Source organism: Phaenicophaeus curvirostris, chromosome Z (assembly GCF_032191515.1).
Source record: "Phaenicophaeus curvirostris isolate KB17595 chromosome Z, BPBGC_Pcur_1.0, whole genome shotgun sequence".
In the NCBI taxonomy this organism is placed as follows: domain Eukaryota; kingdom Metazoa; phylum Chordata; class Aves; order Cuculiformes; family Cuculidae; genus Phaenicophaeus; species Phaenicophaeus curvirostris.
The window spans coordinates 34,396,486-34,420,746 of NC_091431.1; the positions used below are offsets into that span (position 1 = coordinate 34,396,486).

The following is a 24,261-nucleotide window of genomic DNA, read 5'->3' on the forward strand; positions in this document are numbered from 1 at the left end:
AGGGTCTACGAGACGCCGGCCTCCCCTCGGCGCGGGGACGTCCCCCACCCCGCAGCGCCCCCCTCCGCTCCGGCACTGCCCCCCGGTGCCGCTGCCCCGCCGGGTGCCGCCCCCGCGCCGCGCCCATTGGCCGCGCTCCGCCCGCCACCGCTCCGCCGCGGGTGGGGAGGCGCCGGCACTTCTTCGGGGCTGTCGCCAGCTTGATTGCAACGGCGTCGGTGCGGAGCGGGACCCGGGCCCGAAGCTGAAGCGGTGACGGGAAGAGCGCGGCTGGGCTGGGCGGGCGCGCAGCAGCGGCGCCACGGACTCGCCGAGGAGAGCGAGCCGCCGCCCGCCAACGCTCCTCTTCGTCAGGGTAGGACGGGGGCAAAGACAGACCAAACGCCAGGCAACCCTCAGCGTCTACGCTCGTCTGATACTATTTGTTTTTCCTTTAATTATTTAAAAAAAAACACAACTGCGTTTTTGGCAGTTTGTGCGGCGTGTGCAGTGTCCGCGCACACGGACAAACAAAGGAAAAGAGGGAGGGGGACGGCGTTTCGCAGAAGACATGCGTTCCGTCAGGAAGAGGTGGACTGTCTGCACGATAAGTCTCCTCCTCATCTTTTATAAGACGAAAGAAATAACGAGGACCGAGGAGCGCCAGGAGGCACCGCTTGCTGGGTAATTGCAGAGTGCCGTGAGGGCTCTCGGAGGGGGCGGCGGGCAGCGTCGCTGTCCGACGTTCTTCCCACGGCCCTCCCCCGGGGTCACTTGGCGCCTCCCGGGCCGTGACCTCTCCTGCCGTGCCCTCTCAGTTTGGCTCTGTCGCTGGTCGACGCGGGGAAGCGCGGGGCGTGTGCCGGGGTGGGCGCTGTAGCGGGGCGGGTTACGAGTCGGTTTGGGTGTGGGAGCTCATTGGCTTGGGGCGGGGGGGACTAGGCGCGGGTGGGAGGGTGCCCGGGGCCGGAGTTGCAGCTGTTGATGCTCCCTCCGGTCCCAGTAATAGGGCGCGCCGAGAAAATTCATCCGGCCGCGGCTCTTCGCCGAGGGGGGCCAAGATGGTTGGAGGTGGTGGAAGCGACCGCCGGAGCGCGTTGTGTCTCGTTTCCAGCTTCGACAACTCCGGAGGCGAGCGTGCCGGGGTGCGCGGACGCTGGCAGCTCTAGATGGCCCTTGCCTTTAGTTTGCCTGGGAGCTGTGCTTACGTTCGCCGCTCCTTGGGAATGCTTGCTCTTGGAGCATGAGAGACATTTAAGTAGGAGGCATAAGGGGGTTGTAAATGCCCGCACGGGCTCGGAGGAAGCTTGGGCAATTAGAACGTACTTATTCTCTCCCTTAGCCTCCGCCGTGCCCAAAGTTAAACGTAGAAAGTGCATCTCTCTTCCCCGATCTTTGCCCAGATAGGCTGATGCGGGAGTGGGGCGCAGGGATCGCAGGGCGGCAGTGATCCCTGCACCCTCTGGGAGCAGGGGGAGGCATCACCTGCGTGTGTGTATGGTTGATGATGTGATGTTCACTTCCCTGTTATTAAAGGTATTCACAACTTGCTGGTAACTTTCCCTCTTGTTCAGCCCAGTTTCTGCCATGATGCTGTGGTATCTGCATACGTAAGATATATACAGAATTTAAAATTTTGGGGTTGTAGGTGTGCAGAAAAACATATGGAAATGAATGTGTGATGGGGAATTAGCATTAAAGATCCCCAAGTTACTTCATATGTAGTTCATCCTGTCAGAATAGTGGTAGCTGCTAAAACCATTCAGAAATTAATTACTGGGTAGAAGCCGTATATACTTGTAGAGAAAGCCCCCTCCAGCTTATGTTACTTTGTTCAACATGATTTGAAAGGTATTAAAATGAACTAATGTTTTATTATGAGCTGAAACAAAATAAGTGTATTCAGTTATAAATATTTATATCCTTAATATTTTCAGATATAGCTGTGATGTACTTCTGCCAAGTCATCCTATTCAGTTTGGCTAAAGGATATTTGAATTAGTTTCTTTTCCTAGCCCATCATCCCATCCATTACTGTATGAAGCAGAAAAAAACCCACTAAGTGTACTACTAGTATCTGCTGCCACTATTAATGCTGCACTTGCCTTTCTCTTGAAGGAGGAGCTCATAACATTTGGTTGGTTTTGGCTGACTAGGTGGGAAAGCAGTCAGCTTTCCGTGGGATGTTTTACTTCCAGATATGCCAGTAATGCAGAACGGTGAGGTGACCTGATTTATGGTTATTAGTGCCGCTGCAGGTAAATCCCAGGCATTCCAAAACAAACTGTGCAATTCCAATGTATATGATAAACCTTAAAGCAGCTATGTTCCCATACCAAGGTTTGCTAGGGTAACAGTTGCAAAAGTATGCTCTGCTTTGGCTAGAAGCTAATGTCCTTAAATGTTAAGCAATTAATGAAACTCACGTACTATATTTCTTAAACAGTGTTATCTTCTACTGATACAGAATTTCAGTAGAAAACATGCTTATATTTAATGAACTGTCTTCAGGGGAAGAGATAGTGTTATTGTATTGGTCTAGTCACCAAAGCAATGATATTCAGAGTGAAGGTCGACACTCTCTAGTCACCAAAGCAAGGATACTCAGAGTGAAGGTTGACATTAGCAGGAAGTTGCTGTCAGACTACAGCAGCTGCCTAATTTACATCAGAGAGGATTCAGAGTGATTCTAGAAGATACATGGTAGCTCAAATGTCTTTCATATTGTTTACACAATGAAGAATATTCTGGAGTAAATTTAGGCTTTTATGTGTTAGTTTATGTAATATTATTTATAGTGAAAATTAAATGAAACAATACAAATATAAGGAGGGGAGCATGTAAATGAACACAGTACAACTTTAATACAAAGAACTTACGACCTTCTTTTAGGTTATAAGAACATAACATTGTTTTACTGTACAATCTGTATAGCTCACTGCAGGTATAAATTGTTTATGGAAGACAACCAGATTTCAAATGCTACAATGATTTCGATATTGGCAATGTATTTTGCGAAGTTTTGTCAACTGTGTCACTGTTAAAGTGTCTTTTAGATAATGTTTAACCCAGCACAAACTGGAGACATCTCTGAAGTACTTTTAGAGTTCAGTGTTTTACCTGGATGTATGCAGGAAAATGTGTAAAAAATATGTTTACAACTATTCTGGAAAAATTTTAGGGAATAAAACATTTTAAAATAGTACGAAGTATTAATTACATTCTGGTTATTGAATTTTAGGTCTTCTCCATCATCCTCCCATGCTCTCAAGTTAGTGTGATTTGGATAATTTGCATACAGATCTTGTACCTACATGAATGCTTGAAGTTGTAGGGGTTTTGGTAGATGTCACTCTTACCTATAGATTAGTGTAATGTTAGTGCTGCAGCACTAAAGGGAATGAAGGAGGGAGAGTACTTGTCGTCATCCATGTTTTTGATGAAGTATATAACACTGATTTGTTAGTTTAGAGGGATTTCTGCAATCAGAACCCTTTTGGCAAATGACTGCATGCTAGTAGTTTTGGTAATTCAGCTTACTTAATGTCTTGTTGCAGGTTAGTTTGAGTTTAGTCTGCTATATAATTTACCAAATAATATTGTATATATACTGCAGTAATATTGCTGTAGCTCCTACTATGGGATGGGATCCAATTACTTTAACAATTTACAGCCACGGGAAAATGAGAGTCAGCAATTTCATAGAAAGCTTGCAGGCTCACATACTTTCCATTTTGCTGGTTGAATCGCAGCTGGTCAAAAGTTCTGTTTACAAGCTGAATGAAGTTATTGCTATTGGCAGTGTTTCAGGGCATGAAGTGATTTCTGTATATTACTGTTTTATATACTCCTGAAATACAAGACTTTCTGCATAGTAGAATGTTACATCCAACAGCTTTGATATATTTATGATTAACAGCTATGCTTGAGCTCAGCTCTGGCACCTAAATGGAAGCAGTATGGAAGATAATGGAAACATATGGAGATAAAAACAGATTTTAGACCTAATACCTTAAGTTGTATTTGCAGTGTTTAGCTTCTCTGTCACATTTATGTGACCCTATTGGCTAATATATTGCAACTGGTAATATTATGGTACCTTATCAGATGTTCAGTGGTCATGACCCACAGCTTACTACATTTTTTTATTTTTTTAAGGTTACCTTACCAAAATTTATGAATATGATAAGATTGATGAAGAGGATAAGACAACTGGGGTTGTTTGAACGTGTGCATACAAAAGTTTCAGGAAGTCTTGGAAAATTTTGTGGTTTGTATGCTGTTAAACTCCAGAATTCCATGCATGAATTTTTTTCAATATCAATAGGAAGAAAAGAAAGTCCATTAAGCCATTATTGCAGAATACGAGCAGTTGCTGGGGGAAGTCTTGAGAGTTAACACTTAATTCTTACTTTATTACTGGCAATTTGGAACACCGAAGTGCAGAATCTGCCTCACAAATATACTGAAATTTGATCCAGGTTCACAGTTTGGAGTTGTCATTGTTTTGTGTTTATTTCATTATAAATACAATCATTTTTAATGTTTTAAATTGCATATTGAAGTATTAGATACAGGTGTCACATATTTCTCACAGGTACAGTTTATTTGCTTTGACAAGCAGAGTGAGTCTGAAGGGGAGATAATTGCTTCTTTTTGTTGTGAATAAAAGGAATTACTACTGGTGCTTGTGACACAAAATACTTAAATTTGCAGTTAGCCTTGGTGTAATTCTCTTTTCTGTGTTGCATTGCAGAGGTGGCGAACTGAGTTTGAGTAGATCAATGATCAACAGCTCTGATAAGATAATTCAAAAGGGTGGCTCCTCAATGTTCCACCATGCCATAGAAGGTTGGAAAATCAATTCTTCTTTGGTACTGGAAATAAGGTGAGTGTCTTAAATAAAAAGCAGTTAATTTCATATTGCCTATAATTCTTCTGGTCTGGAAAAAAGTCACTTGTTTCATGATTGCCAGTGCTCGCTCTATAACTGTACATACTTTGTGTACAGTGATGGATGCAACTAAATTACGTTAAACTCCAAAGTCAGGTTATCCTTGCTGTGTCAATCAGACCTGTACAGGCAGTGTCTACAGTATGCATGTCCATATTTGAGGTGATTGTCTAGAGCTCTCGGTGAAAAAAAGTGGCAGTTTTAGAACATGATTTCCTCTCATCCTGAAAGTCTGAAAGGGGACAGAAGGAAGTAGGCTGAACATACCAATCTTTCTCCCTTGACTATAAAAGGTGCTTAGGCAGACAACTTGAATATAGGAGTCTAGCTAGGATGTCAAGTGCTGTGAATCCAGCCCTGTCTAAGAGTGCTCTAAGACACAAGGTCAGGTGTTGGCAGTACACTTATCTTATGCAGTTCTCTTTCTTGAACTCAGAGATGGACAAGAAGAGCCTTAGGCTCACAATGAGGTGGGAAACATAGTAGCAGAGTTACAGTGAGTGATAATTCTGATGTGTCTTAGTAGTTACAGTAGGTCTACTCACTCTGGGGCCTGCGAGAAGAGAAAGCAAAAGCCTCTATTGTGCTGCATTGTCTCCTGTCTTCATTGGCAAGGTGGGCACTGAGAGAAGTGTAAGGAGCATGGGTTGGCTGCATGGAGGGCTAGCAGTGTTGCATTCTGTGACAAGTGATAGAAAATAATTACTTTTAGCAGTAATCACATAGCAGAGTAGACTTATTTTCAGAATACTAAGATGTTGAATAGGTATTTGAACTAATGAAAATGTAGTTTCTATGTTATTTCCCTCTTTACATTTTTTCTTTAGAGGACAGCTTATAAGACCCTTTTACAAGCATGTTTCCATGAAAGCATTACTTCTCTGAATAAGGGACTTGGAGGGTTTTTTAAATGTCCCTAATTATAGAATTTGCAGAAGGTATAGGTAGCTCAGAAATGTATGAAGCTGTAGTAAGGGACTGAAAGTCTTGTGCTGTTGTGGACATAGTGCAACCCGATTGTGGAAGGTGAGGAACAGTGTCTGGGATGAGAAGAGTGGTAGGATTTGGTTAGGCAGCAAATTAATACTCTGGTACGTATAGCTGTGTCTCAGTTGCCTGGCATGTACTTTGTGGAGCACTGTGGTGTCTCCACTCCCTGACTGTCTAGTCTAAGGGGCACCTGTCTAGGAAAGATAAGCAGATATTTCTATATTGGTAGTATTTAAAATTTATATGCCTATAACTGACAATTTATATTGGAGAACTACTGAGTCACTTAAGAAGAATACTGTTGAAATTTCAAATTATAGGCTGTAGTTTTGACAATTAGGAGAAAATAGCACACCATTTTACTTAGAAGCCATTGAATGACTGTTCAGTCATTTTGCTGAAAAGTAAGTGTCAATTTCAGAACTGTTAAAAACCAATACGGTTTGCTTCTCAAAGCCAAACAACAAACAAGTAAAATATTATTATAACTTCTTGACTAACGCTAAGAGAGAAAAATAAAGCTTGGGTTATGCTAATTTTTCACCTATTTCGAAAGCAAGGTACGTCATTTAGACAAAGAGGTGAAACAGTAAAGAAAAAAAACCCTAAAGGTTTTTTAAGCCTGTTACTACACATTTATCATCTTTATCTAATAAAATAATGAGTTTCAAAATTAGTATTTTCCTTACTATTGACCAGGAAGGGAATGTTGTCCGATTTTATAATTTACGAGCGTGCTCTTTAAGAATCATGATGTGATTATGTGGTGGTTTTTAAAAGCTCTGCAGTGAAGGATTTTTTTTTCCTCTTTAGTATAGTAAAGATAAACATGTGTCTTGTTCACTAGTTTAAGCAGTAAAGGTTCCAATTTATCAGCGTAATGATTTTCTGTACAGTAGAGAGCACAAAACAGAGGTTCTTTTAGATGTCCACATTGCTAGTCTGATTTTGAAATTAAATAGCTACCATCATGGACATTGGAGCAGAGAGCAGGCATTTTCACTGAACCAGTAAAAGATTTTAGGTCATAGAATCACAGAATAACCAGGTTGGAAGAGACCCACCGGATCATCGAGTCCAACCATTCCTATCAAACACTAAACCATGCCCCTTAGCACCTCGTCCACCCGTGCCTTAAACACCTCCAGGGAAGGTGACTCAACCACCTCCCTGGGTAGCCCGTTCCAGCGGCCAATGACCCTTTCTGTGAAAAATTTTTTCCTAATGTCTAGCCTAAATCTCCCCTGGTGGAGCTTGAGGCCATTCCCTCTTTTCCTGTCCCCTGTCACTTGGGAGAAGTGGCCATCACCCTCCTCTCTACAACCTCCTTTCAGGTAGTTAGAAAGCAGTGAGGTCTCCCCTCAGCCTCCTCTTCTCAAGGCTAAACAACCCCAGCTCTCTCAGCCATTCTTCATAATTTGACTCAGGTACAAAATTTTTCTTCTTTCACTTTTTACAGGCAGTTTGCTATAAACCTTTCTTCCCTGGCACAGCTGTAAATATTTTTACGCTTAAACACCAATCAGGACTAACTTCAAGTGTGTCTAGCAATCTCCTGTAGTATTCTCATGGCCAAACTAAAGTGTTCAGCCCTCCAAAGTACATTTCATGCATTGCGTTGGCCATGAGGATGCTTCATAGTCTATTATTGCAACTGTTGTTCTGAACAGTGGTGGTCTTGTGGTGTGAGATTGACCATACCAAATAACACTAAGAGAAACAAAAGAAGAGCTGGTGCCCATTGAATTATCTATAAAAAGTTAGTAGTCCTTAGCAGTGGAGAAATAATTTGTGAAACCAGTTGTGTACAGCATAAAGACATTTCATAAAACTTACAATCACCTATAAATGGCAGCTACTTTTGCGTCTTATATCAGCTTGACACTTACATTAATAATTGTAACATGTAGAAAATATTTGATAGTGGATTTGGGTTTGTGTGAGGACTGGTGATTGATAGTATGTCTGGACTTTGTTGGCTGGCAGCTGGAATATTATGCTTTGCTGTTTGCTTTGTTGACTATAGGCATCATATTATTTTTGCTCAGGTTAGTGATCAGTCTATCAGCCTCAAAGATCCTATGAATTCTTGGCATGGCCAGCCTCAGATAGGAGTCCATAAGTGGACCTCATTGGACGGTGAAAAGCTTCCACTGGGTTTCTGGTGTTACAAGGTGCTCTCTGAGACTTTGCAGCCCAAAGAGGTAGTCTAGGGAGTGTAGCACCTCTTTTGGGAGGGCAGCAGCCCTTTGAAGATGTTAAGTAGGCATTAGGAGAAAGAGCTAGACTTTCTGTGATGGAAGTGGAAACCATCGCTGCCTTGCCAATCATGATTGCTGTAGTGGAAGAGTGATTTTTTTTTAATTTATATTACCTTCTAATCGGTGACAACTTCTTTGAAGAACGTTTGATAATTCCAGTGCCTAAGGGAAGAAGATTGCTTGCTTGGCTACGCTTTTGTCTAACTGATATCAGGAACAGAGAGAATCTACCTTTTGCAAAGTTTTGCATCTTAAGTCCTTTCTACTCACTGTAGCACTGCAAGGGTTTCCCAGTTATGAAAATTAGGAAACTTGAATTATATTGAAGACCATACTTTCAGAAAGGAGAGATGTGGCTGAGATTGTACAAACCTGCCTGCAGAGGCCTTCCCCAGAGAAGTGATGCCAGCACATTTATGACCTGTGTGAACTACAGTCTGATGTCAGTGTGTGACTTTCTTTTGCCACTTATTTTTGATTAAATGTAGGTGTTTATCTTGGAAGGAACGGATGAAGGTTTTGAGTTGCAGGAAGGCAAAATGTTGAGGATGTATTTATATCTTTGCAACGTAAGAGAGAACTCGATGAGTGGAAATTTCCTGTCAGAAAAGTGTGATAACTTGTAAGATGTTAACAATATCATAAAAAAAAAAAGTACAGCTTCCTCTTTAGAAAGTTTCAGATTATTATCGTTGTTTTATCTTTCAAATTAATATAAAACAAGTACGATAAGTCCCTGAAGTACAAGCAGTAAATTCTGAACTGGTAATGGTGCAGTACAATTGCTCTGAAGCTTATAGAGCAACATTTTGGGGCCAATTTCACTGTTTCCTTCAGATCTTTTGTGCCTCTAAACATGCATACTGGGGCTTTCTAGTGTGGTTTAGTCATAATAAACCTTAAGGGATTTTGCCTCCTTAGACCTTTGCCTCAACTGAAAAGTCAGTGTTCATTGTCAGTTGGGATGATTAACCCCTTTGACTCCTTTGTTTTGAATATTAAGTTGCTTAAATTCATGAAAATCTGACATATAGCTGGCCTTCATATGGTAAGCAGTAGTTGGGTCACGCTGTTTGAAAGCTACCTTTTCCTTTTACATGGCTACTGAAAATTTGTGCCCAGTAGGTATGTGCTTCAGCTACTGAAGTGACCTTTCTGGTCAAAGGAGAGTGGCTGTCCTAAGAAGCCTGAGAAGGGCTAGACAGAAACTTCCTTATAATACAATACTTAGGTTTGTGTGGTCTTCCATGGGCTGCGGAATGGCAAGAACCTTTCCATGGTTAGTTGCAGTCAGGCTGTTTTTAACAAATCCAAAGCTGAAAGAGTTTTCAAAATCAAATAGAAGAAAGTTAATGAGAATATGCAGTAACTCCAGTGAAGTGGGAGTCTCTTGGGGGGTGAGGGGCACTAGACATTTACTAATTATGTATCAAAACCGTTTGATAAGTTTTGTTTGTCTTACCAAAAAAGGGGGGGGAAGCTCCAGATGAGTCTAAAAAAGTCTGAGACTTGAAGACTCTATCTAAAGTCAGCACTTAAACAGACTGTTTAGTTACTGAAAAAATGATCAAGACAATATTTGAAATATTTATGGTCCTACAAAGCAAATAACATTCGGATCATTGGCCTTTCAGTAATACGCAGCGTTTTATTAAAGTGTGCTAAATCCCAGCCATGGCATGTTGTTAGGGGTGTCTTAAATATGGGCTGGGGCTGATGGAGGTTAAGACATATCTTCAGTGGGGGTAGACTGTAGACTAGGTAGTCACTTAGGCCATCTCAGTTGCTGTGATGTCGTTGCTGGTGAGCTAGCCCAGTTTCTTGGGTACTGAGGATGCACCATGGGGGCTTCCCCTCATGGCTGGGATCCAGACAAGTGCAGATGCCTCAGCAATGAGGATTTCTGGCACTTCCTTGCTCAGAAAGACTGATCTTCCTAGGAAAAGTGTCAGAGGTCATATTTCAGTGTTCTTGACAGTGTCTAAAAATTTTGGTCAAATGTTTAAGTGATTTATTTTCTTCCCCTAATGCACACAATTCTGAGACAGACGAGGAAGGCTATACCATTATGTAAGAACTGTGTAGTGCAAACGTTACAGAACAAAATAAAACCAGAAAAATGCACATAAGTTGAAGAACGTCACCATGTTGCCACAGAGCAAAGCATATTTATATCATCTGTTCAGAGACAGTGCTGTCTATTGCCTGAACTTTATCAGATAACCAGGAGTTGTACTAGATATTTAAATATTTTGAACGTATTTTCAGATTATCAAAAGAAAAACCCTATGTCAACCATAGATTGTGACACTATGTCTCTGAAAGCCATGTAAATATGTAGCAGACAGCTGCTTAGATTCAGATAACATCCATCCCACGTCTGCCTCATCTGCCCGCAAAAGACTCAATCCACGCCCCAGATACAGAACAAAACTTGGAAGACCACCTTAAATAAAGTAGTTCCTTTATACATGTGTCAGAACCTTTGCTTCAATGTTTACTAAAAATCATGCTGTTTTTTCCTTCTAGTTGAGCTTACTTCTGAATATTATATGCAGCTGGATGTGGATTAGCAGTTATTTCAAATTATTTCATCATGTCAGCTTAATCACAATAACTTTATTGTGCTATTTCCAGTTTTCTTTGTGGGACAGAATAGAGGTTTAAATAAGTTTTCATTATTAGCCATCATCAAGACAGACAGAGGCACGCATGTACATGCTTTCAGTTTTTGTCATATCCCTTAGTAATTTTTTTTTCTCCTAGCACTGACATGAAAATGGGAAGTACTGCTGTCCCCATGGTAGATTAGTCAGTACACAGAGGAACTTAAAATAATAGCATGTGTGTCTGTGTTCTTAATTATATTTCTTTCAGTATTAAAAGGTATCTGGATACAGTCAGATAAGGACTCTTAGATGCACTGTATACCTGTGCATGCATTTAATTGAATATCCTACTGATAACTTCAGATAATAAAATATTTTTAAATATATGAGAAGATATGAAGATTTAGTGACTTTGGCACATCTGAAAATTTTGTTGAAAAATAAATTCCTTAGATATATTAGAAATTTCAGATCTCTTAAGTAAGTGCTTGATTATCTGAGTCTAATTCAGGTCCACCTTAAACCCCTGAAGAGGACTTCTGTGAGCATATGTAAGTGCATAGATACATAAATAAGCTTTGACCGTAAGTAACCAAATTAACAGTGGGAGCCAAGATACTTTTATCTTTCTGGCACTTTCTGCATAATTTCACTGCCTTCCTCTTATATTTTAGAATGATAATCCAGATGCTCTGTTCATACGCAAATGTTGTCCTTTTTTGCCAATAGAAACAGTGTTAGGCTCATTCATATTAGATATCAGGGATAGGTGCTTTAAATTCCTAAGGTGAATCTTCCGGTCATCATATGACGATTTTTAGACATAGCCCTAGGTTTCTGTAAATTTCACATAATTTCTTCTGCATTTTGTGGTCACCCCTTCTTATGTCAGAGTTCATATGGAATGAGTTTCTGGATAGAGTGGCTGGTGGTAACTTTTGATGCATTTGTCTTGTCCTTTACAGCCACAGCTCAGGTAGCTCTTTTGTTAAGTAATGAAGAATTATAGTCAATTTTAATACTGCTAGACTGGGCAGCTTTTTCTTCCTTGCTGTTTTTTATTTTGTAGCAATTTGTATATCTATTGTAAGGTACCTACAAAATGAAGTTTGTCAAACTTGTGGAGATTTTAACTCCATTCGGTTTACAGGCTGAAGTAAAGTCAAGTCTTCATCTTTCTTTTACAGAAATACTTTGTCTGGCCTTACCAAAAGCTTTAGACTCTTGGGATTTTACATTGTCTATCCTGCTCCATTATTCTGAAGCCCTCATATGCCTCAGCATAAACTGGTTTTGCTCTGATGCTGCATCATTCATACATGACAGCTGTAGCAGACAAACCAAAGTGTTCTTTCTTTTCCACCCTCCCTCCATTTCTCCCTCCTTCCCTCCCTTCTCCCTTTGTTTGGTCCTAATTAGGCAGTCAGAGGAAACACTTGAAAAAATATTTTTATCATGTTTCACTTCCTATGTGCCTTTTAAAGGCAGTTCCAAGGTGATTATTTTGTCACTGGGTGCAAGTTTCAGACATATTCTTCCTTTTAAGGCGTAGACACAAGAGCTTCCTTGGTGCGCATGATGTTCCTATTGTTCAGCCCTTTACCCTTTTGGTGGATTATTTACCTTATGTCTCTGGGTGGGTGCTGCAGCTGCTGAAGTGGTGTGTCTAGTTATCATTTCCTGGTTTGATCAGCTATAAGAGAAGTTCTGCTCTAAAATTTATTACCTAAAAGTAGCATTCTCTTATTCAACAAAATGTCTATTTCATTTGAAATTCCAATTTACCTGCTGACAGCAGTGAAATGCTTAGAGGGTTTTTTTTTAACTTGTTTTGTTAGAGTTGTAGAGGGAAAAATTTTATTCAAATTTACATGTAGTGAACACTGCCCCAGCTCAGCACTCCCATTCTCTTCCATAACTGTATTGTACTTAAGTATGCACTTAAGTTCAGATGTTAACTTTATGCCTCTTCACAAATGTACATGCTTTGCAGAGCAGGGGTGGACACAGGCTTGTAAGGCTTTGCTCATTTGCAGTCCTGAGCTACCAATGGCTCCTGCAGCTCTTACCTGGAGTCCTTCCTAGTGTTTTACACTAAAGATAAACACATACTGAAAACTGCTCAACACTGCCAGAGCAGGTATCTGTCATTACGTAGGTACAGTCGTTAGAAGTGTAATTTTGATCTTGGGTATTGACAGTATGTCAGTTTTTAGACCCCTGCCCACACACCTCTAAGTAGATGTAATTACCATGACTTCTTCAGCTGACTAAGACGTTCTTGACCTGTTACTTGCTGTAGGCTAGGAGTGTAGAACTGTTTAATTACCATAGTTAATTTGACCCGTGGTACCTTATTAAACCCTTGTATCTTGATCAGGTGTGTTTGAACCCTGCTAATAGTTCAAACAATTAATTGCAGGGAAGCAAGATAAAGGATTGGACTAACCTGATTTAAAGTGATGATCTATCGAGTTCGAAAGTATTCTGTAGCTTCAGCTAATGACTTCACTAGACCCTGAGCTGTGGTAGCTTCATTTGCAGTATGTTTTTAAGCTGATTCTGTTTAAATTGGTACAAAATACTGTGGATATTCTTATGTGAAGTTAATTAGGATAGCCCTGATTATCCTAATTAGGAGCAGGTTAATTAGGAGCAACTTTATGCTAAACAGAATGTATTTTTCTTATGGCAAAACAAGAATCTGTAAGAAAGCATGAGCTTTCCTGAACCAAGCTGGTTTGTGAGGGATGAGATTGTAGTGAAGTATTTATTTCCTAAGTCATAAATAGCTTATATACTTAACTATGTTTCTATGAAAACAAACTGCTCTGATTCTTTTTCAAATATGTGTTTATTCCGAAGTTTTGCAAAATACTCAAAAATCAATATTATACCTTAGTATTTCCTAAGTCATCTTCTCTTGGCCTTCAGTGTCTTTGTCTGTAGGAAGTCAGAGCTTTGTTGCTGTAGTATTTGCATCTTATAACCAAGATTGTTGTATCTGAGATTTGAACTCTGTCCTAACAGCTTTGCTTTTAATATGGGAAATGACCTTAGTCAGTCTGACACTATCAACCTTCTGCTTTATGTTGTACACTCTGTATGTTCTCTATTGCTATTAGGTAAACTCCATGCAAGCAGTAAGTGCTGGATTTTATCTTTGAATTTTTCTGTCAACCCAGAAAGAACATACTTCAGTTCTTGGATGCTGAAAGAGATGTCTCAGTGGTCAAAAGCAGCTTCAAGCCAGGAGATGTAATCCACTATGTGCTGGACAGACGTCGCACTCTAAACATTTCTCAGGACTTGCACAGTCTTCTCCCTGAAGTTTCCCCAATGAAGAATCGCCGATTTAAAACCTGTGCAGTTGTTGGGAATTCTGGCATCCTCTTGGACAGTGGATGTGGAAAAGAGATTGATAGCCATGACTTTGTAATAAGGTGAGTTACTATCTGCTGTTAAAGATATAGCCTGCTATGTTTCTTGGACAAAAGCTGGGATAAATGTTTTAATCTGACATACAGATTTGAGTGAAATCAATCTGAAGTAGTGTTCTTCGTTGTGTGATTCCCCAAATTTATATACATACCCATATTGTTGACAAGAGAATTATTTTTATAGTGAAAATTAAAGAAGGACCTTGGTAGAATAAATGCAATTTTTTTTTTCTATTTCAAAAATATTTTTTTAGCTTTTGGCCAATAAATATGACCTGTTGTAAATTACTACATATTACTTACGTGCAACATGAGATAGAGTTTCAATGTGATGTATTGATGTCAGCCAGATGTCTGCCATTAAGCTAGCTTGAAGTCACACAGTTAAATCTCTTCACATTGCTTTAAAAATGTATCCATGCAGTTCGGGCAAAAATGTTAGTATAGTTCACTTTTTATTCATTTTTCAAACATGGACAGTAGAATACCTTTGGACTTCACATATCAATAGGAAATAAAGAGGAATAGCTGGCCTTATTTAACAGTCTGACATTATATGGAGTTAGAGAAGGCTGGTCAAGTGATAGGTCCTTTTGCTTTTAAAGCAGAAGTTTCTGTTGTCCTGGTTTGAGAGGGGTGAAAAGGCAGAAAACAATATAAAAATAGTTGTCATTGCAGGCTACTTCCTTTAACTATTCTCACCTTGAAGAACAGTGATGGCAAAAAAAATCAAAATAATACGGAAAATAGTATGGAAAATATATTAAATGAAGCTGTTGGTCTGGCTTAGTACTTCTCTGACAAGGTACAGCTGTGAGAGGATATTAATTATTTCCTTCTTCAGATTGAATTGCCTAATTAATATGTTACAGCTTTCCTTTCTCCCATTGGAGAGCCTTCCCATTAACTCTGTAAGCATCTAGATATCAAGGTGAATATTTTTGTCATCGTTGGTAATAAAATTTCACTAGGCAAATGTTGCTATTATTTTACCAGTTTCCTTTGACTTTTTTTTTTAATGTGGCAATTCTTGTGGGTAGTGAGGTCAACAAGGAAGAAGCTTGTAGCCCTTTAATAATGCAAAGGAGACTTACTTCCTGATGCCTTGGGGTTTTGGATAAGCAGTTGTGATATGAGGAGGAGAAAGCATATCTGTTCAGGAAAAGGACAGACCTTCCAACCATACTGTGGAGGTTGTGGTTGCACATTTTAGAACGATACAGATTTCTCTGCTAATCTTAATGCATAAGCAGAGACTGGTAGTAGCTTCTTTCTGTGTTGTTCCTTCAGCTGATAGAAAAAAAACAATCATAAATTTGTCAGAATAAAAATATTTATGATATTAATGTGCTAATACTCTGGAGATTTTTTTTAAACCTTTATCTGCTTTTATGTCCAAATATTTATTTAATACACCTTGCCAGTAGAGCTGGATGGTCAGAGACAGCAAAGTTGCTGATTTTCCAGACTTGTTTTAAAACATGATTATTCCCTTAAAAAATAACACTTGAATACATCATGACTACCTCATCAGGCCTTTTTCAGCTTTCAAATGTGGTGGTTCTCTTTTTGCCTTCTGTCTTTTTCTACAAATTGTTATACTGCACTGAAATGTTAAATGAAAATAGAAAAAAGGCAAAAAGCTATGGTCTTCAGGTGGTCTTTGTATGTCTGAGAAAGGGGGAGTTCCAGGGTAGCCATTCTGCGTTTCCAGTCAAGTTAGACTTGAGTGGCCTCAGCATCAGGAGAACCTTGGAGAAGACTTGACTTCTTGTGGCCACATTTTCCGTTTTTGGCTTCATCTCAGAACTTCTTTGTATGTTGGAAAAGTCCTTGCATGACCTTTGCTCTCAGCAGCCCGTTGTGGTGCAAGAGCTCATATAGACATGTCTTCTTATGAAGCTGAGTCTTTTGTTCAGTCAGTACATAAGCACACAGTGCTACCTGTACTGGTGGGCTATAGTACTGTGTATGCTCCCTAAGCATTTATAATTGCAACTTTGGGTTGTTTTTTTTTAAAAAGGAAGTTAATTCTTCGGTATGTGATATAGGAGAAGACTTAAGGGCATAAGTTTAGACAAATAAGGGAATAGAAGTGACTTCTATAAACCCATGTATAAATGATTAAAGATTCCAAAGTGGTTTCTTAAGTAAAAACGTGTCCTATGATACTCCAAACATAGATCAAATAGGGTTAGCCTGACTCTTCCTGTAGAAAAATTTTATCCTTTTATCTCAGGATAATTAAAGTTGCCTACTGCCATTGTTGATAATACAGAGTTTTTAATTTAATAGTTTTCTGAACAGTTTCAGATGCAGAAACCTTCACTAATCCACTTGTTCATAGACTAAGAGTTTTGTTCAGAATAATCTTAGTCTAAACATTGCCTTTTTTGCTATTCGCAATTTTTGAATGTCCAGACGACTGCTTTTTTCTGCATTCCAAACTCATAACCTGGAAGTGCTTCTCCAAAACAATTGAAACTATAATTTTGCGTAAATTTATTGCAAGGATAATAAATTTTTTTCAGCACTTCTGTCTAATGTTGCAGAACTATTCTGAGTTTCCTGTATCCGAATAGTAACTCTTTTGTGGCATTTTGATCATTTCTCTATAGAATATGTCCCTTATAGACAGTAATGTGTAAAGATATTTTCACATAAAAAGGCAAAGATAAAGGTATTCAGGAAACTATGAAGTTCTTTTTCTCTGGTTTTCTTAGATTAAAATAACATTCTCAATATTTCACTGTTGTAGTAGGTTTGGGCTTTTTTTCCTGTGTGTAACAAACTTCCAGTGATAGAAATTCTTTTTTTTTATTATTTTGTTGTCAAAGGAATGGTATTGCAAAGGACAGTAAGACTAATTTTTGGGTAATGTTGCAGCAAGGACTCAAAATAAAGAAGTAAATGATGTGTCTTGCCACTGTTTCTAAAATACCACATAGACTTTTTCTGTCACTTCACTGTGCTGTGTCAATTGATGATAACTTGCATTTCAGTTACTGGTGTTAATGAAGATGCTAGAAAGAAAGAATTTAATGATTATCAGTATAGGTTCTAGTTTGGGCAACAAGAAGTAATGAATTTCAATAGCAGGTGATGTTACAAAAAAAAGGATCTTCTAACTAAAGTGAAATCAGTCATAAATTCAGGATTCTTGTGGACTTGTGTTATAAAATGAGTGTTAGGTCAAAAATGGTATATTTTAACATGGCTCATCTTAAAAGGCAGCTGTGATTCCTGTGCGTGAATAGAATTCACAATTCTGCTGTACCTGAGCTTCTACACAGCTTGCAGCTCTCAAGAGATGTTCTGTATTGTGCCATGCAGAAGATAAGGATGAGAGCAAAGTGGAATACATTAGGAAATTGCCTGCTAATTCAGATCACTATAGTTAATTTGCAGTAATTTTAATTTTATTGTGTCTTGTCAAGATACTTATTTGGGACATACCAGCTATAGGCTAATTCATTGTTGTGGAGGTGATTTGTTTCAGTTGGATCATACCGATCACTGAAATCACAATTAATTTCTGAATTGCATCTTGTCACCTGATGGATGTCACAGCCAGATCACCCTCACATCCAGTGAGGGGTGCTGCCCATGGAGAATGCTGCCTCAGTGTGGTTACATGTATGTGTATCTATATAACTGAAATAAAAAAACCTCCACTGCACAAAGGTCTGATAAGAACTTTTTTCCAAGACTAGAAAAAAGCACAAAACTGCTGCAAAATTAAACAAGGTTTGAAATGAGGCATAAACTAGAAAGCTTAATACTTTTTTCCCCTAAATTCCATTTCTGAATGAAGTGGAAATACTAAATCTCAAAATATCTGATCATCTGCAGTGATAATACCAAAAAGCAAAATACCAAAAACTCATTTAACATAAAGTAAAGTGGATTTGTAAATCACATTTAAATACTGTATTATAAAAAAATTGCAATGACTAACCTGTATAAGTTATTCTGGCTTCCTTTAAGAGCGTGAGCTGCTGGTAACCTGATGACAAATGAACACTTAATGAAAGGTTGTAGATGTTAGAAAAGCATACTTTTATTCATAAGTACTACTGTAGTTGTGGATGCATGTTAAAGTATGGTGCCATGGTTTTCAAATGTATAAAGAACTTCTTCTTTTCCTGCAACACTATGCACATTTAATGTTGCTAAGATCATTGTCTAATGAGTATCCACGTTGGGTAAAACGCTATGTGTTATCACTGGTACTTTTTGTCTCACATGAAATTGAAATCGGCTTGCATGTTCATTTCCAGGTTTCCTTTCATGCACACTTTTTTCCTGAGTTAATGTTTCATGTTTATTTTTATTTTTCCATTAATTTCTTCCTGTTCAGGTGCAATCTAGCTCCTGTGGTGGAATTTGCTGCAGATGTGGGAACTAAATCTGATTTTATTACCATGAACCCATCAGTTGTACAAAGAGCATTTGGAGGCTTTCGGAATGAGAGTGACAGAGAAAAATTTGTGCGTAGACTATCCATGCTGAATGACAGTGTCCTTTGGATCCCTGCTTTCATGGTCAAAGGCGGAGAGAAGCATGTGGAGTGGGTTAATGCATTAATCCTTAAGAATAAATTGAAAGTGCGAACCGCCTATCCATCACTGAGACTTATCCATGCTGTCAGAGGGTAAGTGTCTGGAAGAGGCTGTTCTGTCCTTAGCGCAGTGAAGCTAGAATTTCTAGCAGGCAGAAGTTCAAGTAAAATGTTAAAGGAGCATGATCCATTATGTTGTAATAGAGCATGTTTTTGATAAAATCAGTTTGGTTATAAATGTGATCCACTCATTTTGCCTGCAAACAACTGTGCGTGAGCACAGTAGCTTTTTCACTTTCACTTTTATGTACAAAAAAATTTAATGATCATTATAGTGATAAATTTAAAAAATAATCTGAATTCAAAAGATATCTGCGAGTCATCAAATCAGAGGACAATCAAATACCTTATTTTGGGTAAGACTATGGAGATAAAAAAATCGATTTAAATAGCATAGGGGGTAGTATAACAACCTTGCAAATAATGAAGTCTAGGAGATCTGAAAATAATGTCCTCCTTCCTAAAATATCTTGGATTTGTAGCAATTTTTCTCAGTTTGAATCTATCTAGGTGCTTGGGCAATTCAAAAACATTATTCAGAATCACTGAAACCATTAACGTAAACAGTTGTTTAAAAACCTTGGTCCATGCTTTGTACAGAGACTTCAGTTTCTATGTCACTACAAGTCAAAAGTTTGTAGGGCATGATGAACATTAAAAGGTGACGGCATTGTCTGTTTGTACAGTGAGTTATGACAGCATGATTGTATTAATCTTGAGTTCCATGAATTGTACTGTCTGTGGAGTTCTAGGAGATCCCTTAGAGTATTAGCATTGGCTTTTACACCAGTTAATAAGTATCTGCCTAAAAAGTTGTTTCTATTGCAGCAGCAGAGATAATATCAGAAGGGATGCTTGAACTGTTTCCCCAATCTACTATGAGTGTATGAGAATAAAGCTTATAAATATGTTATTCTTAAGTATATTAGGACTTTCGAATATTCTCCTCTCCTTCTGACGTGTCTCAAATAAATTAACTGCTGTGTTCTTCACATAATACACTTCTGGCACTGGAAAAAGAATAATCTGTTCCCTTTGGAATTTGGAAATCCTTTGGAAATCCTTTAATTTTTTTATCAAATTGCTTAGTTTCCATAGCTGTCTGAATGCTTCTTGTATTATACAGTTACTCTTCAGCTATTTATGGGCCTTGATTGTGTTGAATTTTTAAGTAATTAGAATGCCTGTAACACATGAATAGGTGTAGTGGGGGGTGTGTGTGTGTAAATAACTGACTTCCAGTTTACATACAGTTGTTCTCATTTCCCTCTGCAAAATCTAAAGTTATCAAATGTGAAGGGTAATTCAGGATGTGCAGTTGCCAGCTTGAAGATCTCTTGCATGCTTTGTCTTAAAAGAATTAGCACTTACACTATGTCTCTGAAGGAAGGGAAACAAAAGCTCTGCCAAAACAGTAATGTGTTGAAAATTTAGACTACATGGTGTATCATATTATATCTTAAAGTGTAATCTGATATGACTGCACAAATTTGTCAGGTTGTTGAATCTGGGCTTCAAATCTTAGGTACTCCACTTCAAACCTTATTGCTTAATAATCTCACTTTCCCATTTCTGTTCTTGTGGGAAGTAACCGAATATCATGATGTATTCTTTACTGTTCTTTTTTATAATCTGAGGAAGAACAATACAAGAAGTCAATTTTTGCTTTGATCTAACTCTTTACAAAGTGAGGTGCATGATGCAGCTATGTTGTTGTGATTCCATATTGGAAATGTTGCAGTTAGTAATACATTTGGAAAAGGTATTCTTTAGATTTCGTAGAAGGCAGTGTTAAAACATCAGTCTATAATGATGCAGTTTGTATTACAGCAAAATTCGATCTAGGGAGGAGTATTATCTCTTCACAGGTTGAATTATTTTTCCTTAAGATCTGTTAGGTTTATATGTCAAATGAAATACCGTGGTAGTATGAGACTAAGCAAAAAATTTTCTTAATTAAAATGCACCTGAGCTGTAAAATATTATTTTCTAAAATTAAGTAAACTAACTTGAAAAATGAAGTGAAATTTAAAGCTGCATAAACTGATTATCAAATCAGTAAGACCTAGGAAAGTTTAAGCACGTTACAATTGCTAAATTCAGCTTGAAACTAATGAACGGATAAGTTTTCTGTCGTTTAAAATGGTGTATGTAACTTCTAGACTTAGTTTTAAGGAAAATCTCCATAATGTTGGAGATCTAATCTCCATCTAATGTGCTCATGTTCATTTCAAATTCAATGAAAACTGATGATTTATGAGCCTCTGAAGACATGCTAGCTAAAAGGAACTCCTGTGATACACTCAGGTTTTTTAATCTGATCAGTTGTTGTGTATTTGTTTTGATATGTGTGATGTGTGTTTCTGTATTTGATTCTTTTGCAAGCTCTCTGCTTTCAGGTCTGTCGTTGTGACCATGTGGTGACCAGTGGTTACCTAGTGGACACCTCTGGTGCTGCAAAACAGAAAGGGTAAAATAAACATAATATATCTGTTCTTGTTAGTCAGATGAGAAGCGAAAACAGGAAATCTACCCACAAGACATGCATGCTGAAAAACACAGCAAAACCTGTGCAGAGCGTCTAATGTTTATGAGGTCCCTGAGCATATGTGAAAGACTGTGAGAATGAAGGGTTTATGTGACATCATTTGGCCTCTTAAGCTGTAAGAGGGAGATACAGTTTGATTTGTTGATGAAAGCATGATGAGGAAAGCTGAACTGCAAGAAATAGTTTTTTGTAGACTGTCTTACTTTAGAGAAGGAAATGATTTGCATTTATAGCCTTTGTTGGCTGTGAGCATTCTCAAATAGTTACATCTTTGTGCTCAAATGTATCTAAGTAACTTTGATTAGAGGCTGCTAAAGTGTAGAGCAGATGTACAGGAATGTAGCGTTTGCAGTCACTGTCCTATATAAAGAGAGGTGATTCCCCTGCTCTCCTCCATTCTTGTGAGACTTCACCTGAGAACTGCATTCAGTTCTGGAGTCCTCAGCACAGCAAGAGCATGGGTCTGTTAGAGTTGAATCCAGAGGAGGACCACAAATGGAGTCAGAGAGCTGGACTACCTCTCATTCAAGGGCACATTGAGAGAGTTGAGCTTGTTTAGCCTAGAGAAGAGAAGGCTCCAGAGAAACCTTATAACAGCCTCCCAGTACTTTAAGAGGGCCTACTGGGAAGCTGGGAAGGGGCTTTTTATCAGGGAGTGCGGTGACAGGAAAAGGGGCGGTGGTTTTAAGCTGAAAGAGGGTAGATTCAGGTTAGAAGTTAGGAAGAAATTTTTTATTGTGAGAATGGTGAGGCATTTGAATAGGTTGCCCAGAAAATTAATGGATGCCCTATCCCTTGAAGTGTTCAAGACCAGGTTGGATGGAGCTTTGAGCAACTTGATCTAGTAGCAGGTGTCCATTCCCATGGGAGAGGTGTTGAAACTAGATGATCTTTAAGGTTCCTTCTGACCCAAACGGCACGGCTATTCTTCTCCAACTAGTGAATAGCTGAAGACATCTGCTGAAGTGACACAGCACCACCCACCACCACTGTCCAACAAGCAGTGCGGTCTTAGAATGCAGTAGTTTTCCGAGAAGCTTTTTCTTGTGTTTCCTCTCCCAGCTCTGCAATATAGAGTTCTCACACTCATCTTCATAACTTCAGAATGTTATCTTGCCTTTTTGCCCTGTTGGAACCAGCTGATGAAATATTAGTCACTCAGCAGCAACATTGCTGAAATTGCTTTATGTAAGTTTCCTTCCCATCTTTTGGGTATGGAACAATTGTGTGGTCATCCTGTGGGATTTGCCTGTGCTTGAGTTATTTCCTTCTTCCTATTGCCTGTGTGTACTAAAGTTGATCCTGCATTAAACATGGTAGATTTTCCACTGAAGTCTCTGTTTTGCCTGTGTAGAGAGTATGATGTGCCTTTTTATGGTCACATTCAGTGCAGTCTTCTTTTTCCCTTTTATTAGTAAAAGAAAGCAGTTGCTGTTTGAATATAGTGACCTTCTATACAACTTCATCATGGCTCCAGCATCCTTTGCTCTGGGCATTACAGAAAAAATACTTTGAGAAACTCAAACATGCAGAAATCAAGTAGTTCCCCAGCAGCTCTATGCTAATAAAGAAACCATTGTAGGGGGCAATCAATATTGTAAACATTTCTGTTTCTTTCCCTACTGCTAAGAGACTTTTTTTTTTCTTTTTTTTCGCTGAAATGTATTTCTGAAGATACTTTGGAGGACATGGATAAGAAAATAATCACTGTAGAAATCAAAATATTAAAAAATGGCCACTAAGCTAAAAAGACAATACTATACCTAAATAAAAAATTACCATGTCTTTTGCCTCATGTCATACAAATATTCAAAGTATTAGGAAAAAATTCACACATTCCCCTACTCGTCAGTGGAGTACAATTCTGTTCTTATATGGATGTTGAAACAGGAGTTCTGTATTACATTATCCTCCTGCCCTTGCTTAATGCATCAGCAGAGCTGGCTTTGTTTGATAAGTTACATGAACAAATGGAATGCAACTGAGTTTGGATTTTCAGGACTTAATCTGTTGTGTAAAGTTATTCTTCAGATCCCAGGAGCCTGTCTTTGTAGAACAGGAAGTGACGTTTCTGTTCCTGAAATAGAAATGCTCTGGGGCTGATCTTTCATCCCACCAGCTAATTACCAGGGCCTGTGCACCCCAGGAGGATGCCTCCACATCTGGTTTGAAGCTTCTCAGGATACGCCTTTACTTCCTTTGCACAAGGTCTCCTATTTTACTCTGTTTCAGGAAGATTTGGCAAGACGTGTCAAGGGTTATGTCACTTTCTGAGAGAAAGGAGAGCTTTTTCAACGAGAGCAAATACAGTTAAAGTAGAAGAGATCAGAAGGGAGAAATTGAATGTGCGCTGAACTGTCTGCTTTTTATCTTTTTCATTGCTTCATCTATTCTGCAAAGTAGGCCATGAAAAGTGTGATCATAACTGTAGGGAGACAACAATCCTTTTTCTTTTTAATTTGGTAATAAAGTTCTGTGAGATTTTGAGGTTTTGGTTGGGGTTTTTTTTGTCCCTTTTGGTGTGGCAACTGCTTTGTTCCTGTTTATTAGTAATATATAAGCTTAAGACTTGTAAAACTTGTTTTTCTAAGGTTGAATTTCATGTTTCCAGTAACAGATTGCTTCAAAAGCAATCTATACAAAGCTATAGCTTTGTATGCTATATAGTATGGCATTTTCTTCTGGTCAGTTCAGGTCAGCTGTCCTGGCTGTGCCCCTTTCCAGCTTTTGCCTGCTACCATCTGGCTAAAAATGCCTTTGCACCTGAACCTTTCAGTAAAAGAGGAGAGTTGTTACAATAACATATTATCATATGACAAATTCTGCTTGTTCTAAATATATTTATTAGTGTTTTTTCAA

General features: G+C 38.8%; 1 protein-coding gene across 4 annotated transcripts in view; it reads left to right on the plus strand.

Moving 5' to 3' along the window:
* Positions 1–429: 429 nt before the first annotated feature.
* ST8SIA4 (ST8 alpha-N-acetyl-neuraminide alpha-2,8-sialyltransferase 4) overlaps positions 430–24,261 on the plus strand; it is a 45,872-nt gene continuing 22,040 nt past the window's right edge. The window contains exons 1-5 of one of the 4 annotated variants that reach the window (XM_069880145.1): positions 512–663; positions 4,138–4,249; positions 4,736–4,867; positions 13,979–14,236; positions 18,594–18,887. In XM_069880145.1, coding sequence (XP_069736246.1) covers positions 4,764–4,867; positions 13,979–14,236; positions 18,594–18,887 — 656 coding nt within the window. In that variant the 5' untranslated portion in view covers positions 512–663; positions 4,138–4,249; positions 4,736–4,763. Of the gene's footprint in view, positions 664–4,137; positions 4,250–4,735; positions 4,868–13,978; positions 14,241–18,593; positions 18,888–24,261 lie in introns of those variants that run through there. The other 3 variants (XM_069880144.1, XM_069880146.1, XM_069880147.1) reach the window with 3 other exon arrangements.